The 17680-nt window shown below is 33.9% G+C and overlaps 1 protein-coding gene across 1 annotated transcript in view; it reads right to left on the bottom strand.

Moving 5' to 3' along the window:
- Positions 1 to 17680, bottom strand: part of LOC114329743 (ubiquitin conjugation factor E4 B) — a 100450-nt gene that overhangs the window by 67908 nt on the left and 14862 nt on the right. Inside the window, exon 2 of the mRNA XM_028278938.2 lies at positions 12622 to 13026. Within this exon, the coding sequence (XP_028134739.2) occupies positions 12622 to 13026 (405 nt within the window). The remainder of the gene's footprint in view (positions 1 to 12621; positions 13027 to 17680) is intronic.

The raw sequence follows: 17680 nt of genomic DNA, 5'->3' as shown, positions 1-17680 counted from the left end.
TATCAGTTACCTCAATTCTCACCAAATTTTTTAATTGGTTAATTTCATACAGAATCAATATCTTACTAGACTTATACAACCAACATTACAGTTAACAAATTTATATTTCTATACACACTAAACAACGGTTGTATCACTTCAACGTTTTAACTTTCACCCACAAGGCTATTTTAGGCCAAAAAAATTATTAACTTTCATTAACCAATAATTCTATCCTACATTTTTTTCATTACAATATTATGACAATAAGTTCGATCAAATTTAATTTTATAGTCAAGTTTATGGTAATGGTTGTAATATTTTTATAAAAATAGTAAATTTTAAATTCTAATATTAAAAATTAAAATTCCAACACAGTCTTAAACTTAAAGTTCCGTAACCACATTGGATCTTGACCTTGGTTAATACCTTAAAAATTCCCTTTCCTGGATGTCAATGTTACTGACATTTGAAGTATTTCAACTTCCTTCTAAATCATTGACAGACTAAACGTAGTTCAATGTAGACCTAATTATAAAAAAATCTCTTAATTAATGGAGTAGAGCATCATGTTCCTAGTACTAATCCGTTGGCATCCAATGTAAGCCAAATTGTAGATCAGATTTCACCATGTAGTTAGAACATACATCTTGACCAGTGTTTGGCATTGTGGCTATTTAGCAAGGACAGAGAGTAAGTAATCGTAACCACACTTTTCAATTTTTAACATTCAAAATTTCACCCTTTTCAATTTTACTAAGTGAGATTACTTACTTTTAGGTTCACTGATGATGGACTGATAAGTCCGAAAACGTTTTGAACGTAATCCGTTTGGATTTTTAAAAATTTTTATAATTTTTATTAAATATACCAACTACACTAGGGAGTTTTACTTCATGTTAATTTTATTTAACTAGATGGTATACAGCCAACCTTCGGGTATTATCCCGTTTTATTTTTTTTTTATTATTTTTATATTATTTCGATATCATTTCGATTTCACATATGACGTGAAAAGTGTGGTATTCGTCGATTGTATGTACGTTAAAATCAGCGTTATCGTACACCTGCTGTGTAAAGCACGACAGGTCAATTTTCTGCGAATCGCCTGCGAATGCTGACACTTCCAAGCGAACCGCTCCCATATAGGATGAACAAAACCCCAAAGAGGAAACTACATCAACCTATTTTCTTGAGCCGTACTTTTTGTAGAGAAAACGGCCAACCCTTCAAAGAATGGTGAGACCAACTATCTGGGCCTTACTGCCGCTACAAGAGCCGCTACAACTGCCGCTTTGAGCAAGCGCGTTGCTTATCTGGAAGTGTCAGCAATCGCAGGCGATCCGCAGAAAATTGACCAGCCGTGCTTTACACAACAGGTGTACGAAAACGCTGATTTTAACCCTTTCTATGCCAGGCCTTAATTTGCATGTTGGTCCCTCAATCCCAAAGGTTTTTTCATGCTTAGAGTCCCATTGCCTTATACATACGTCGCATATAAATAAACAAATAAATGACCAAAACATGTTTTTCAATGAGTTTTTTTTTAACCAACTTTTCAAAAGTACTCATTAGAGAGCAAAACCAACTTAAAAAAACAATGTAATGTAAATTAACATTAAAAGTTTTCTTTTGTGTGGTACTCCTCAAAACATGACACTACGCAAAGGCCGACTCCGCATCTTGCACACATGTATCTCGATTCGCTTCTTTTTTTTTCTGGTCTTTTCTGTGGCTACAAACGCTTCACCTTCTGGCAGCTACCTATAAGCGTTGCCACCAGTGCTACAATAAAGCATATATCTAAAATATGTGAACAAATATATACGGCAATGGGTCCGCATGACCTGTCTTAGGTGCCAACATTTTGACGCTTTGGGAACAATAATCTAACATTTTCGGACATATTTCTGCGGCATTGGGACACCAATGAGTCTAAAATTTTATAAGCAACGCATATTTTCGGCTTTGGTAAATTGAGACCATAACACCTTGAACGTATATATAAGGCGGCTGGGAATACAGACCCACTTTTTCAAAAACATATATAATATGCAGCGTTGGGACAGAAAGGGTTAACGTACATACAATCGACGGATACCACACTTTTTACGTCATGGGTGGCATTTCTTGTATTGCACCAAAACATGCAATAGCTCCTAACTAATCCAATCCTCGGCTAAAAACTAAACCTGCACCTGAGGTTTATGGAAGTCAGAGAGCTGTTCAACTAATACATTTTCAAAGAACAAAACCTCAAGGTTTATCAGAATGTTCACTGTGACTCCATATCTGTGCCTGATCTTCTGTGGCTCTAAGGGAAAAGCAGAGACATTCTTGGTATTTTAGGATGGAATGGATTCATGGATGCTGTGAGAAGAGACATACCATATTCATATTATGAACTAACATTTATTATTTGTACAGAAAACTAGGAGAAATTTATCAAATGGCAGCATTCTAATAAAAACTAAAGTTTTGGAATGTAAAAAGTGGGTTTTGCCGAGACCGTTAAAAATTGGCAATTTTCAACTTGCACTTTAGACCGAACGGTTCGTCTGAAAAAAAAAGTAAATAGTGATATTTGTAGATAATTTTAAGTACTTTAATTTCTGTTAACAGACCATTTACTAAAAGTTAATAGTTTTCGAGATTTGAGCAAAAAAGCGGAAAAAAGCTGAAATTTTTCGATTTTCTCGCGATTTTTTCAATGTTCCGGCAAGAAATTTTGTCCGCAAACCTCATATTCGGATTCAGCAGCCCAAAATCCATATATAATGAAAGAAATCTGAACTACCCCAAAACTTTCCCACTAGGGAACTCGTAGAGTACAAATTCACTGAATCAGTGAGGATCCTAAAACTTAAAATTGACTGGCCTGAGATGAATTTTAGGTCCCTGACTACAAATACTGAAAAAAATAAAAGTGCAAATTTTATCACGCAATTTTTTGTATATGGGGTTGGATAGATTTGGAAGTATTTTCTCAAATAACTTTTTCCGATATCTCTAACGCAAAGCAAAATATATAAAATTTATCCTGTTTGTGGATTCGGAGTAGGCCGCGATTAAAATTTTCATTTCAGTTGAGTAACTTAAAAAATGTTAACCTTCAACCTGTATGCAAAACTTCAAATCTGTATTTATTTTGATAGCCGAAATATAGAGCTACCTTCATCTTAAATGCTACACACTGTATTTAAACAATGTTTAATTGTTTAAATCTAAATTATATTTATTGTTAATAAAAATTTTAATTTCTGGTGCAAGTATATTTCTATTAAATAATTAATTCATTTAAAAAAGTTATTATTACTAAATTATTAAATCATATTTAGAGGCCCGAAAATTGTGTAGTGCCTTGGGCCTGATTTGAAGTAAAATAGGCTCTTGTCTCTCGCCCTCCTTACTACTCTATTTGTTGTCATTCGGCTTATGTTCCATTTCATTCTACTCTTCCATTTCCTACCCAGTCATTAATGTTCTCCACCTTGCATCTTCGTCGTATATCTGTACTTCTAGTTCTATCCCATACTGTCTTACCATCGATTTTTCGAATGATTTTCATCTCTGCTGTTTCTAGCAATCCTTTTGTCCTGTCTGTGTCAGGTCGTGTTTCTGCCGCATATGTCATTATTGGTTTGATGACTGTTTTGTAAATTCGTTCTTTCATTTCTTTTCCGATATTTTTTATGAGAAAGGAAAGATAGCTTAGTGGAAGTTGGAAGAACTAATGATGTTGTAATGATGAAGTAATGTCAGTAAAATTTGCAGTTAATAATGCTGAATGATGCACAAACAAGAATAGAACAGGTAAAAGAGTATATATATTATTATGTATCACTTTATCAATCAAAGATAGAGTAAAAATTTAAATTTTTAATTATAACGCAGGCACATAAATTTGATACACCCTGTATATTGATTTGTAACTATTTAGTAGAAGGTAGCTTTTACGCAGTGGATTTCTCCTTAATGAGTTTTTCCCTGAAGACTTAAAGACATTTGTAAATACAGTGAAGTGAAATGACAATTTATTTCGGATTATAATTTAAAAAGATTGTTTGTTACGGGAAGGGAAAATCCACAGGTAGCTGTAATTATTAGTTTTTAGAAAAATAAAGGTAGAGAGATTTGGAATTTTAAGTATGCTTGTTTTAAGCACAAGAGTATTTGTATAATTTCCGGAAAGTGATTAGGATGAGTAGAAGTATTGTTTGAAAGAATGCCTGGTTTTTCGAATGAAAAAGAGAAATGTTTCTGATTGACTTGGCAATTTAGAATGGGGAAAGGGAAGTTTGAATGTTGAGACAGTTTTGGAAAAGAAACATCATTGTGTTGCGGGCATCCGAGAAGGGCAGTCGAAAGTTTTCGCGTAGAGTTCAGAAGCAAGTACTAGTGGTTTTGTTTGTTAGTGGAGAGTAGCTGAAAAGTGGAACGAGAGACAAATCAAATCGAGAAGAAATACCTCTTTGATTCTGTAAAGTCCAAGAGAGTAAGTTACAAGATTTATCGTTATTAAAATTATTTGTGACACCAAGTAAAAAAGATACTTGGTCTCAGGAGATTATTATTGAGAGAAAGAGAGGAGAGAGTTTTGGGAGTTTATTGAACGAGTACTGGTCAAAAGCGGCCTGGCTTGTGTTTTGGAGAAATAGTTGCTGGTATGCTGCTGGATTGATGCTGAGAACGGAGAGGGCTTTGATTGGTAGCCTAACATAATCAACAAGGAAGAGCTGTTTGGGTCGAGAGGAGACATCATTGTGTGTGAATCAAAAAGGTCAGTCAATAACTTATGTGATAGATGTTCTTTATAATCAGAAGTTAAAATATTTGCGAAAAAGCATATGAATTAAGGTTCCAATATTTCAATAATTTAATAGGAAGTATAAGTAGTTTTGCAAATACCTAAATTTGTTTGTTTAGCTTATTTTATAAATGGTATCAGGAACAAAGCGATAAATATTTGTTTAAATTAGATTAATTATATGGTAAAAGTTTCATTTGGACAATTATGCCCACAGGATTTAATTGATAGATTTTCAGAGCATTGCTTTTAATAATAAAGGTATTTGTATGTGCTTATTTATGATTTTTCTATTTATTTCCTTTTCCTATTTTATCCCAATAAGGATCAACTAAGAGATACTGAAGCCACGAGAAAAGATAAGTATAACCTAAGATAACTTTAGTTAATTTTTATGACAAAAAGGCACCCTGAGATTTTTTATTAATTGTTTATGTATGATTTGCATCAATTCAATAATTAATTAAATAAATACTCAATTAAAATAAAAGTAATAGAAAGCAGATCATAACAATATCTAGGACAAATCACTAGATTAAATAAAGAAAATCAGGACGAAGAAATAAAGAGGAGAATAAGATTGGCCTGGGCATCATTCGGAAAACTGTCTTATATTCTAAAGAACAGAAAATACCCACAATACCTAAAAACAAGAGTCTACAATCAATTCAATCTCCCTATTCTAATATATGGCTCTCAGACATGCACGTTTACAAAAGAAAATATGGAAAAAATAACAAAGACAGAAATATCCATGGAAAGACAAATGCTGAACATTAAACTATCAGACAAAAAAAGAAACGAATGGATCCGTAACAAAACAAAAGTGAAATATGTCTCTACCAAAGTAGGAAAGCTTAAATGGAAGTTCGCCCTACGGCAGAAGGATGAAAGATGGACTAAGATGATTATACATTGGAGACCGTGGAACCACAACCGAAAAAGGGAAAGGCCACAGATGCGATGGTCAGATGACCTGAAGAAACACACTGGGTCAAAATGGATGCAAATTGCCTAAGATAGAGAGGCATGGAAGAAGGAAGAGGAGGCCTATATCCAAGGATGGATGTTTAGGGTTGATTAGATAGATAGAATGCTGAATGATGTGTGTGCACGTACGTTTTCTTTTCAAGTAGGTCAGGGTGAAAATAAAAGAAAAGACCAATGACCAATAACCAATTAAGAGACATACTTACGAGATATTTCATTGGAGGAGACAGTAATAATAGGAGGTGATTTAATGCACATGTGATTCAATCCAAGAGAGGATATAAAGCAATGCATGGAGGACTGGAAATTATACCACAGATGATATGTTGGAATTAGAGAGGGCATAAGATATGGTGATTGTTCACATATACTTTCGAGAGAGAGGGAAAATCAGCTGATCACATACAAAGAGACGGCCATAGCACAGTGGCTTAGGTACTGGCTCAGTAAGTAGTACAGTCCAAAATAATAATTTACGAAAACGATGTCAAAAAGTGATGTAAAAAATACTTTGACTGTTTATTGAACGCATTTGACAAAAACGGTGAGAAAGATAAAGAGAAAGATGATGAAACTCGAGTTGAAGTTCAAGGTCAGAAAGACCTCTAAACATAATGGTTTAAACAGACTCTAGTCCTATTTAAAGACGAGGAGTGGCGTTTTCCCGTTATGAGTCTCTGTTAATTGTCCATTTACAAACATTTCCAAGTACAGATCATTATTTTATGTCGTCTTGTTGATCTTGGCATCAACATGTTTTTTCCATTGCGCGTTAAAACAACAAATATTCTCAAAGCAATCAACTGTAAGCTTTGTTTAACAAGATACCTACTTCCTGGTAGATAGTAAATTATAAAAAACGTGGAAAATGTCCTTGACTTCTATTTTCACAAACATATACACAAGAAACAACAACGTGTTTACAGATGTTTTGGCAAATCGCCATTTTGACAAAACATTCGTTTTTAATAAAATATATTTTTTATAGTAACGGTACCTGTTGTAAAAACAATGTTAAGGTCAGTCATTCGTTATAAAAATAGACAGAGGTCAGTGTTCTTGGAATTGTAAGCGACAAAAGTAGTTGGATTTTGTCGTGGTTGTGGCTACTGGCCTAAAATTTGATTTTTTTTCCCAAAAGAGTGAAATTAGTTTCTGATCAAGATTATACAGTACATATATTCATCAAAATATTCTTCTTCTTTCTCTTTACAAGCAATTCTGCTTGTCCATTTGCGGATTGATCATCATCATCAATGGTGCTACAGCCCTATGAAAGAGCCTCGACCTTCCCAAGTCTATTACGCCAGTCAGTCCAATCCATTGCCAACCGTTGCCAGTGTGCTGCGCCTATTTTTCTCCCATCCTCATCTACACCATCATTCCATCTAAGTTTTGGCCTACCCCTATTTCTACTTCCCACAGGTTGTGACATAAGGATTCTTCTAGGAGGGTTGTTATGCTGTGATCTTGCTAGATGTCCTGCCCATCTTAGTCCTCCTATTCTTATATGAGATACTACGTCTTTACCACCAAATATATGTTTATATCTGTGGTATACCTCGTAGTTGTACCTCCTCCTCCAAATACCATTTTCACAGATGCCACCGAATATTGCTCTCAGGGTCCTTCGTTCAAATATAAGCAGAAGGTTTTCATCTGCCTTGGAGATGGTCAATGTCTCCGATCCATATGTCAACACTGGTTGTATAAGGGTTTTGTATATGGTTATTTTTGTTTTTTGGCTTAAGTTTCTGCTTCTCATAATATGTCTACTCAGTCCAAAATAGCATTTGTTCGCCAGGATTATCCTTAGCTAGATTTCTTCCGTCATGACGTTCTCCTTGGTGATCAGAGAGCCTAAATATGTGAATTTGTCCACCATTTCAAAGGTAGAGTTATTAACAGTGAATTGGTGACCGATGTTTCTGGCTCTATTGTTGGGTGTTGATGCCATCATCTTAGTTTTCTCCTCGTTTAATTTCAGGCCCATATTTTTGAGGCGTTTGAGAAGGTGGTATACATTTCTTCTAGTTTGCGTGTTGTGCGAGCAACTAGGTCCACGTCATCTTCATATGCCAAAATTTAGGATGATTTATTAAAAATATTTCCTCTGTTGTCTATTCGGGCATCTCTGACCGACTTTTCCACAGCTATGTTGAAGAGGAGACACGCCAACTTCGACTTTGCAAACAACTTTACGCATTGCAGCCTTAACCAATCTTATCAGTTTATCAGGGATGTGGAATTCATCCGTGGCTTCATACAATTTATTTCTTAGGAGACTATCATATGCCGATTTAAAATCTACGAAAAGATGGTATGTGTCGATATTGAATTCATTGGTTTTTTCCAGTATTTGCCTTAGCACAAAGATCTGGTCTGTTGTTGATCGACCAGGCCTAAAACCACTTTGATATTCTCCAAGAAGTTCCTCTGAATGTGCACTTAGGCGACCATATAAGATACTCGTAAATATTTTGTAAGCTGTATTAAGGAGCGTTATTCCCCTATAGTTTCTACATTCCAATTGATCACCCTTTTTGTGTAGCAGTCAAACGATTCCAACATACCACTCTTCCGGGATTTGTTCCTCATTCCAGGCTCTCAGTATTATTTTATATATTTGATTAGTCAATGGCATTCATTAGTCATTTGCGGATTGATACCTCTATGGAAAGTCGTCACTCCATCTTTCGCGCGGTCGCCCGATACATCCTCAACCAATTGGTGATTTATCTCTTGATATTTTGAACATACGTGTCTTCCCATTTTGCTTATGTGGTTATTCCATTTTCTTCTGTCTTCACTTAGGCGAGGCAACGAAGCATTAAACCTAGAAATTTTGTGCAGTAAGACGAATCGTCATGCAACTGTTTGCATTCGATTCGAGAGAGTGTCAGGAAATTTTGTGAACTAAATTAATCTCCGGCAAAAATTTTTGTGCATGAGAAAATGCATTTTCAAAGCGCATCTCGAAGAGATGGAAAATGAAAAATTTAGAACTCAGGAAATATTGACGAAAATGAGTTCAATCTTTATACGTGGGGGTTTTGGAGATCACTAAACACGAATTTCATGACGGCGATGGTCTCTGAGGTACCTGGTGCCCAGGGTAAAACAATAAAATCTGACAAACAAGTAAAATATCAAGCAACAAGAGCAGCAACAAAAATAAATGTATTCAATACCTATGTCAATAGCATATTACTCTACGGAGCAGAAACTTGGAAGCACGATGAAAACACAACAAAGAGGCTACAGACTTTAAATAGGTCCTCAAGAAAGATCTCAAAGATTCTAAAAATTGACTGGCCTAATAAAACAACGAATGTAGAACTACGAAAAAAAAAAACAGTACAATAACAACAATTAAGCAGAAGAAATGAAAATGGATTATTGGCCATAAGTTAAGGAAAGATCGTAATAACATCACAAGACAAGCACTCGAATATAAACCTGAGGAGACAAGAAAGAGGGGAAGACCAGATAATACATGGAACAGAACCAGTGAACACGGCAGAATTGGCTTAAGATGGGTGGAAGTTAAAAACAAAGCAAGAAATGGAGGAGAATGTAAGGAACTGATACGCAGACTTGGCACCTGCCAAGAAAAGCAGATACGCCCAATACCCCACTAGGATTGACGGTCCAAGAGAGAGAATGAGAGAAAATACCGAACCAATAAAAATAGGACTAAGAACGGTGAAAACTAAAATCATAACAGACCAAGTACACGGTACATAAGAACTCATCATCATCCAACCAATATACGTCCACTGCTGGACATAGGTCTCCCCAACTGTTTCCATACTTCACGGTTTTCTGCTGATTGTTACCAGTTGATGATATCAGGCAGATTAGTAAAAACTGGCAATAAACATAAGAACTACTTAATATAAAACAAATATAATTTAAATAATCCGGTCAACTTAGACATCAAAATAGTTGGCAAATAACAAAAATTGTCGGAGAGCCAAATTTTGGTGGAGAGCTAGAGTTTACCATAACAAATAAAGTTTTAAAAGTCCCCATCGATCCCATGTGTGCAACAAAAGTTATTCGGGGTCATAGGTCAAAATTTGAGATTTTTTGGATTTTTCTCGAAAACGTTAAGTTTTATCAAAAAAAAAACCTCAAACCAAAGTTGTAGATCTTAACATTCTCTACAAAAATAGTCCTTACACTGTTTTTACTAAGAGTTACCATTCCTGAGATATCGTGATTTTAAAATTTACTTTATAAATTATATGCACATATAAGCCACGTATATACATATCAGGCACTTAAGACAAGTATAAATGCCTATTTGTGTATCTTTTATATAATCTATCTATCTATCTATTAGCCTTGCGACATCCAATATTGGACATAGGCCTCCACTTCGCTCCTCCATCTTTCTCTATCCTGAGCCATGTGCATTCATTTTGAGCCGGCTTGGTGTTTTCGGTCATCTACCCATCTAATCTGTGGTCTCCCTCTCTTTCGTTTATATGTCCATGGTCTCCACTCTGTAATAATTTTATTCCATCTTTCGTCTTTTTGTCTAATCGTATGACCGGCGAATTTCCATTTTAGTTTAACTGTTTGACGAGTAGCATCTTTAACTTTTGTGATATTTCTTACCCAGGAATTCCTTTTTCTATCTGACAGTATTACGTTGATCATTTGTCTTTCCATTGCTCTTTGTGTTTTCGCAATTCTGTCCATATTCGCTTTTGTGAACGTCCACGTTTGACATCCATATGTAAGGACCGGAAGAATACATTGGTCGTAGATTTTCGTTTTTAGATATTGGTTCGACTTTTATATATTACACTATTCTGAAAATATTTCTTCAAAAGATAATCAGTCCCAAACTGAATTTCCTCTATCCACGTGGCCTTGAAAAATATTTGGCTATACCATTGTTTAAAAAAGAACAGATTGTCTATTTTAAACAATGGCTACAGTATTGTCCGTAGGTCTTGTTCATATTATCTCTTTCTTTTAGTGCTTAAGGTTCAGTTCAAGTGAATATAAGTACTTATTACAATCGTCTACCATTTACAACCGTTACCGTTATTTGTACAATTTTATAGTTTTAAAAATGTCTCAGTTTTGCTTTATTTGCAATAAACTTTTAAGTGAAACTAAAACAGTAAAGTTTACTGTTTACAGTAAACTCAAAAATCCGTTACAATGCACGTGGATTGCAGAAAATCATACATTCGGAAAACTTCAATCGCTGTAGTGAAATGACAACGTGAGGAGGAAGAGGCTAGTACTTCAAAAGTAAGTCCACCTCATACTAGAACGCGAGTAAGTAAATCACATTTTTGTTTTAAAAAATACCGTTTATTTTGTGTCAATGAAGCCAATGAAGAAACTGAGAAAAAGAAAGCACAGCATCTTCGAAAAAATTCAAAGAATCCCTGTTGAAATTAGCTAAAGATCGTTATGATGATGTTTCGAAGGCTGTTCTTGAACGTATTAATTTTGAGTATGATTTAGTCACTGCTGATGCAAAATATCATGACAGTTGTTACAAATCTTTCTTAAAACCTAATACGGGTCGTAAAGTTGGCCGTCCACAAGATGAAACTGTAAACTCTGCGATGGAGAAAATGTTTCAATTCATAGAAACGAGTGATGATTGCCAGTTTTCGTTGGATGAATTAAGGAATGTTTGTCAAGATGTAGTTTTAGATGACAGAACTATAAAAATACGATTGAAATTAAAGTATGGTAGTAGAATTATTATTACAGAAAAGTCTGGAAAATTAACATTTATTTGTTTTACTGACAGTTACCAAGATATTTTAAGTCGAATCTGTCTGATAAAAAAGACTTGGATGAAAAAGACATTTCAACATTTGTATCGACTATATTATCAAGTTCAAACATGGCTAGGCAATGAACTGAATCCAGAAGACTGGGGTTGGAAATTAATAGATAATAGTCTGGAACCGATTAAAACCTTACTCCCACCTGTTCCAGAAAAACTCCTTAACACTATTTTTTGCAATTGCAAAAAAGGTTGTAGTGCCAAATGTGGATGTAAAGAAGTCGGGTTGCTGTGTTCTCTAGCGTGTACCAACTGCCAAGGCTAGTCTTGCTCAAATGTCCAGTTTAGTAAAACAGGGGAAGACTCCTGTGATTTTAATGAAGAGACCAATGACTCAGTCACATTTGAACAATTTTTGGACATCCAGCAAGAGGAAGAGGAAGAAGATGAAATCGAAGAAGACTTGACTGTTGAAGTAGACTTTCAAGAATATGAATCTGATTAAAATATCTAAAGAAATCAAAACAATAGTTAACCTAATAATCAATAACAATATCAATATCAATAATAAGGTAATATCTAGAACTTGACCGGTATTGTTTCCTTAAATTATCCTAAAATTGTCAAAACAGTTAGTGGAGTAGGCCTACAGGGGAAATCACGGTAAAAAAACGCGCCAGTACACTACCTCACAGGTGGTAGGTGGTGTGGAAACGTGTGCATATCATGTATAATGTGACTCTTAGAATCGCGATATCTCAGGAATGGCAACTCTTAGGAACAAAATAGTAGGGACTATTTTTGTAGAAAATTTTAAGATCTACAACTTTGGTTTAAGTTTTTTTTTTGATAAAACTTATTTCGAAAAAAATCCAAAAAATTTCAAATTTTGACCTTTTACCCCGAATAACTTTTGTTGCACACATGGGATCGATGGGGATATTTAAAACTTTATTTGTTATGGTATATCCTTTCTCTCCACCAAAATTTGGCTCTCCGGCAATTTTTGTTATTTCAAATGTCTATATAGACCGGGTTAAAAAGCACAACGTTGACATAAGGAATAACCAATACTCACCTCCATATTCTCAAACCCAGAATCAATATCAGTGTTGGCACTAATCTTATCTGCGCCGCTGACGCTGATATCATCTACTTCCATATGAATCGAACTCGTCTCTGAATCGCTCCTTTGTGGAGGAGCTCTAGTTCTGCCTTTCGAGCTCGATGGCATATTAATATCGATGGGTTTTGAAGGCTCCTTGAACACATCTTTCTTGACCAGATCACCTGCTTTGTTCTCCACAAGAGACTCTGGTTTGGCATCGTCGGTTGGGTTGACGTTGGCGTCAAAGTTTGGAGGAATTTGGATGAGATTTGTATTAATGGGAGATTGGGAGGTTGGTGTGACAGGTGGGGATAAAGAACTTGACGGTGATGTACTTTCCCTGGCAGTAAGTCTAGCTAGCCGTCGTCTTCGTATCTGAAAAAAAAACATAAAATTAGCTAAATATATAAATATGTAGTACCTACATAATAAATATGTAGAACACGGCTATACAGGATATTTAAAAAAAAAAGGTAATACCGTCTCTAGGATAGATAAAACTGAAAAATCATGTTTGCGTCCATTTTCAAGATACAGGTCGTTAAAAAAAATTTACACATTTTTTATGATTTTGCCGAAACTACTGGCAACATTGTAATGAAATTTGGTGAGTATAAAGAAATTTGTGCATTTTTTGGCATACAATGAAATTTTTTTTTAGGGGGAAAGGCAGTTTTTGTTTTTATTTGATTCAGAGTTGGACCACCCTCTTCAGATAGCTATTTCTGCCTCTCAGGCGTCATCGGTGGAGCTATGCAGTCAGAACTCTGAATCAAACATCAGAAAGCCTGCCTTATTTAAGGGAAATTACCGCGAATGCAATAATTCCACCTTTGAGACGCAAATCAGCGACATCTTTCGTAAATCGAGGAAAACGAAGTCTCAGATACAAAGTTTACTGTAATAAAACAATTAAAATAATTGAAATAAAATAAACAATATTTTAAATCTAAGACTTTTCCTCAAAAAAAACTGCTTTCTGGTTGCATCCTGAATCTCCGGCTTTAACAATTTATAAGCACGGAGACGACGAATATAGAAGAAAGCAGAAAGGACAACGGTCACGTATCTACTCTCTTTTCGTCTAGGAAAAGAGACGAAAGACAGTTTCGAGTACTCAAAAATCCAAAAGGTTTATTTTTATTATTTTTGTTGAGTTTCTAGCATCAAAAGTAAGCAAGTTATTATCCAAATAAATTTGGTTCCTATTTTTTTTTTTTTTGTTAAAAAATCGTGAAAATCACCCCCTAATTAGCATCCCAAATACAGGTGGAAGAACGAGGTGATCAAGAACATCAAAACAAGAAAGCTGGAATATTTAGTCCACATTACTAGAGGTGCGAAATATGAGATATTAACGACGTTCTACACCTTCGGCAAAGAATTAAGGATTTGCATGAAATTTTAGTATGTTATAGTTTACTTCAAAAAACTAAGACTTGATTTTTAAAAAATTGTTTTACCGTGCCGTTTAATTACTATTAAGGGTCAAAGTTAAGTTTTAACATGGGCTCTTATGGGAATTCTTAAAAAGTTAATAACTTTTGACCCAAATTTACGATTTTTAATTATTTGTGCTTAAATGAAACGTTTTTTTGTAAGGAATAACATATTAAAAAATGAGGATTGTTTACCGTACCGTTTATTTTTAATTTATTTATTATAATTAATTCCGTAATTTCCGTAATTTATTATAATTTATTTTTATAAAGTATTCAATACTGAAACATAATTTGAGTATTCTGCTATAAATGCATTGTTACCAACTTTCGCTTGCATATAAGTTTCCCCCCCTTTCCTCTGAGAGGCATACCCCGCAACGAAGGTGTAGAACGTCAAGGTAAAATTAAGGGTAAAAGATCCATAGGTAGAAGAAGAATTTCCTGGCTGAGAAACTTAAGAGAGTGGTATAGTTGCAGCTCTGTAGATCTTTTTAGAGCAGACGCCAATAAGGTACAGATAGCTGTGATGATGGCCAACCTTCGATTGGAGAAGGAACTTCGACAAGAAGAAGAGGATATAAATTTTGTTCTGATAGTAACATTGTACTACAAAAAATTGACAATTTATCTAGAAATGGCAATATAAAAGTCAATTATAATATTCTGTTCAAAATAAGAAATTGTGTAGAGGTGAACTAAATCAATATGATCTACTGTTCGATCGCATACTCTTTACATTTAAAAATTTTATGAGAACTTTCTGGGATTACGTCATCGAAGTTTTAAAAGCAAGTAGTGGTGAGTACCAAATACAATCGATTATTAAATAAAAATGTATACCATTTTTATTCAGTTGCAATGCGAGGCCAAAAATGTCTTAATTTTTACTTAGATTAGAGAGCGCAACCAGCACTCTTATCGACGATTTCACCTCTTGTTAGAGGCTCTTCAGAGAATGCATAGGTTGCTTTTCTCTAATCCAGTAAATTTTTCGACATATATTAGTCCCACACTGCAACTGAGGTGAATGGATTAGGTGACTAGCGTCATCTAGCAATTGAAAGATAAAGTTTTTCAATCCTAATAGCAACATTAATAGTATTGAAAAATATTACTAAAAGATATTTAAATTGAAAACTTATTGGTACATTTCCCTGGTGACACCTCCAAGGTTTCTACAATTTGCAAGCCAAATGGATGCTGCAGTGAAGACAAAAATGAAGCTGAAGCTGCAGTGAGATGTCTTCACTGCAGCATCCATTTGGCTTGCAAACTGTAGAAGCCTTGGAGGTGTCACTAGGGAAATGTACCAATAAGTTTTCAATTTAAAAATCTTTTAGTAATATTTTTAATATTTTTCAATATTATTAATGTTGCTATTAGGATTGAAAAACTTTATCTTTCAATTGCCAGATGACGCCAGTCACCTAATCCATTCACCTCAGTTGCAGTGTGGGACTAATATATGTCGAAAAATTTACTGGATTAGAAAAATGGATTAGAGAAAAGCAACCTATGCATTCTCTGAAGAGCCTCTAACAAGAGGTGAAATCGTCGATAAGAGTGCTGGTTGCGCTCTCTAATCTACGTAAAAATTAAGACATTTTTGGCCTCGCATTGCAACTGAATAAAAATGGTATACATTTTTATTTTATAGTAGTATTACTACGTGCAGTAACTAGGTGCATTTTCCGTTGGAACTGGAACTTTACCAAGCTGCAGACGGGGGTTGTGAATTGCATAGTGTAGAATTCCTTCCCTTTGTCTTCACTGCAGCATCCATTTGGCTTGCAAATTGTAGAAGCCTTGGAGGTGTCACCAGGGAAATGTACCAATAAGTTTTCAATTTAAAAATCTTTTAGAATATTTTTAATATTTTTCAATATTATTAATGTTGCTATTAGGATTGAAAAACTTTATCTTACAATCGATTATTATTTTTCTTTGACAAAATATCACAAATTCCCAACGTTAAAAATGAATAATGTAAGTACATAATACAGGGTGAGTCATGAGGAACTGTACATACTCCTACCTCGTATTGAGGCTCCTATGGGGAATAACAAATGACCATTAAAAAGTGTCTGCTCCCATTGTTTAATAGTATACAGGGCGAGTTTCGCATTTTGACAGAAATTTGTATTCGTCATAATTTTTGAACGGTCAGATCGATGTGTCTCTTATTTTGGTCAATCGTTACACTATTACCACCTAATCAACTGATTTATTCAAACTAGAAAAAATCAGGTCCGGCTTCAAAAAAATTAGTTCGTTTGGGTCTTAAAAAAAATTTCACCCTGTATACGCTTTTTGAAAACTATAATATGAATTTTACAAATTAGACAAATAAGCAATTAAAATGACATATTTATTTTTCCCCACACGATTACTTAATTTTTTATAAAAAAAATCAAATCTGACTATGAATAATAATTAAAAGTTTGGTAAAGTGAACCATTTACTAGAAACCAGATTAAAAAAAATAACTTTTATTACAAAAATTATTTTTTTTTTGAACAAATATTTAATTTATGTTACCACCCAATCAACTGGTTTATTCAAACTAGAAAAAATCAGGCCCGGATTTAAAAAATTAGTTCGTTTTGGTCTTAGAAAAAATTTCACCTCGTATATGCTTTCTGAAATGTCCAATATGAGTTTTAAAAATTAGATAAATAGGCAATTAAAATGGCATATTTATTTTTTCCCCATACGATTACTTAATTTTTTATTAAAAAATCAAATTTGTCAAAATCGGAATTTTAACCTAAAAATGAAAAAAAATGAACTCACGGTTTAACTCGTTACAACTCTGTTCCATTTTAATATTTTTTTTTTCTGAAATTTTTACAGCATAACTCTTACCATTGTGAAGACTATGAAAATTGTTATAGACTTTCAGTCTTCTTCTCATAAAAGTTATGAATTTTTAAAAATAAAAGGTGCAGATTCGTGAATTGCAAAGTTAAATCGCAAAAATTAAGTGAAAAAATTTAAAATTTATCTATTTGATCACGTCTATGTTAAACTATAGAGTCCAAAGAGAAGTGTTATGGGTTTTAGATCTAGACGTGGTATAGAAAAAAAAAATGGTGAAGCTTTTAATTTTAAGAAAAACCTGTTTAATTTTTTTTATTTTTATGGTAAAATTCCGATTTTGACAAATTTGATTTTTTTTATAAAAAATGAAGTAATCGTGTGGGGAAAAATAAATATGCCATTTTAATTGCCTTATTTGTCTAATTTGTAAAATTCATATTAGAGTTTTCAAAAAGCGTATAAAGGGTGAAATTTTTTCTAAGACTAAAACGAACTAATTTTTTAAATCCGGGCCTGATTTTTTTCTAGTTTGTATAAATCAGTTGATTGGGTGGTAACATAAATTAAATATTTGTTCAAAAAAAATTAATTTTTGTAATAAAAGTTATTTTTTCTTTAATCTATGGTTCACTTTACCAAACTTTTAATTCATAGTCAAATTTGATTTTTTTATAAAAAATTAAGTAATCGTGTGGGGAAAAAATAAATATGTCATTTTAATTGCTTATTTGTCTAATTTGCAAAATCCATATTATAGTTTTCAAAAA

Source organism: Diabrotica virgifera, chromosome 2 (genome assembly GCF_917563875.1).
Source record: "Diabrotica virgifera virgifera chromosome 2, PGI_DIABVI_V3a".
Classification (NCBI taxonomy): Eukaryota; Metazoa; Arthropoda; class Insecta; order Coleoptera; family Chrysomelidae; genus Diabrotica; species Diabrotica virgifera.
The sequence above is the reverse complement of the archived record's forward strand: the minus strand, read 5'-3'. Positions and strand labels throughout refer to the sequence as shown.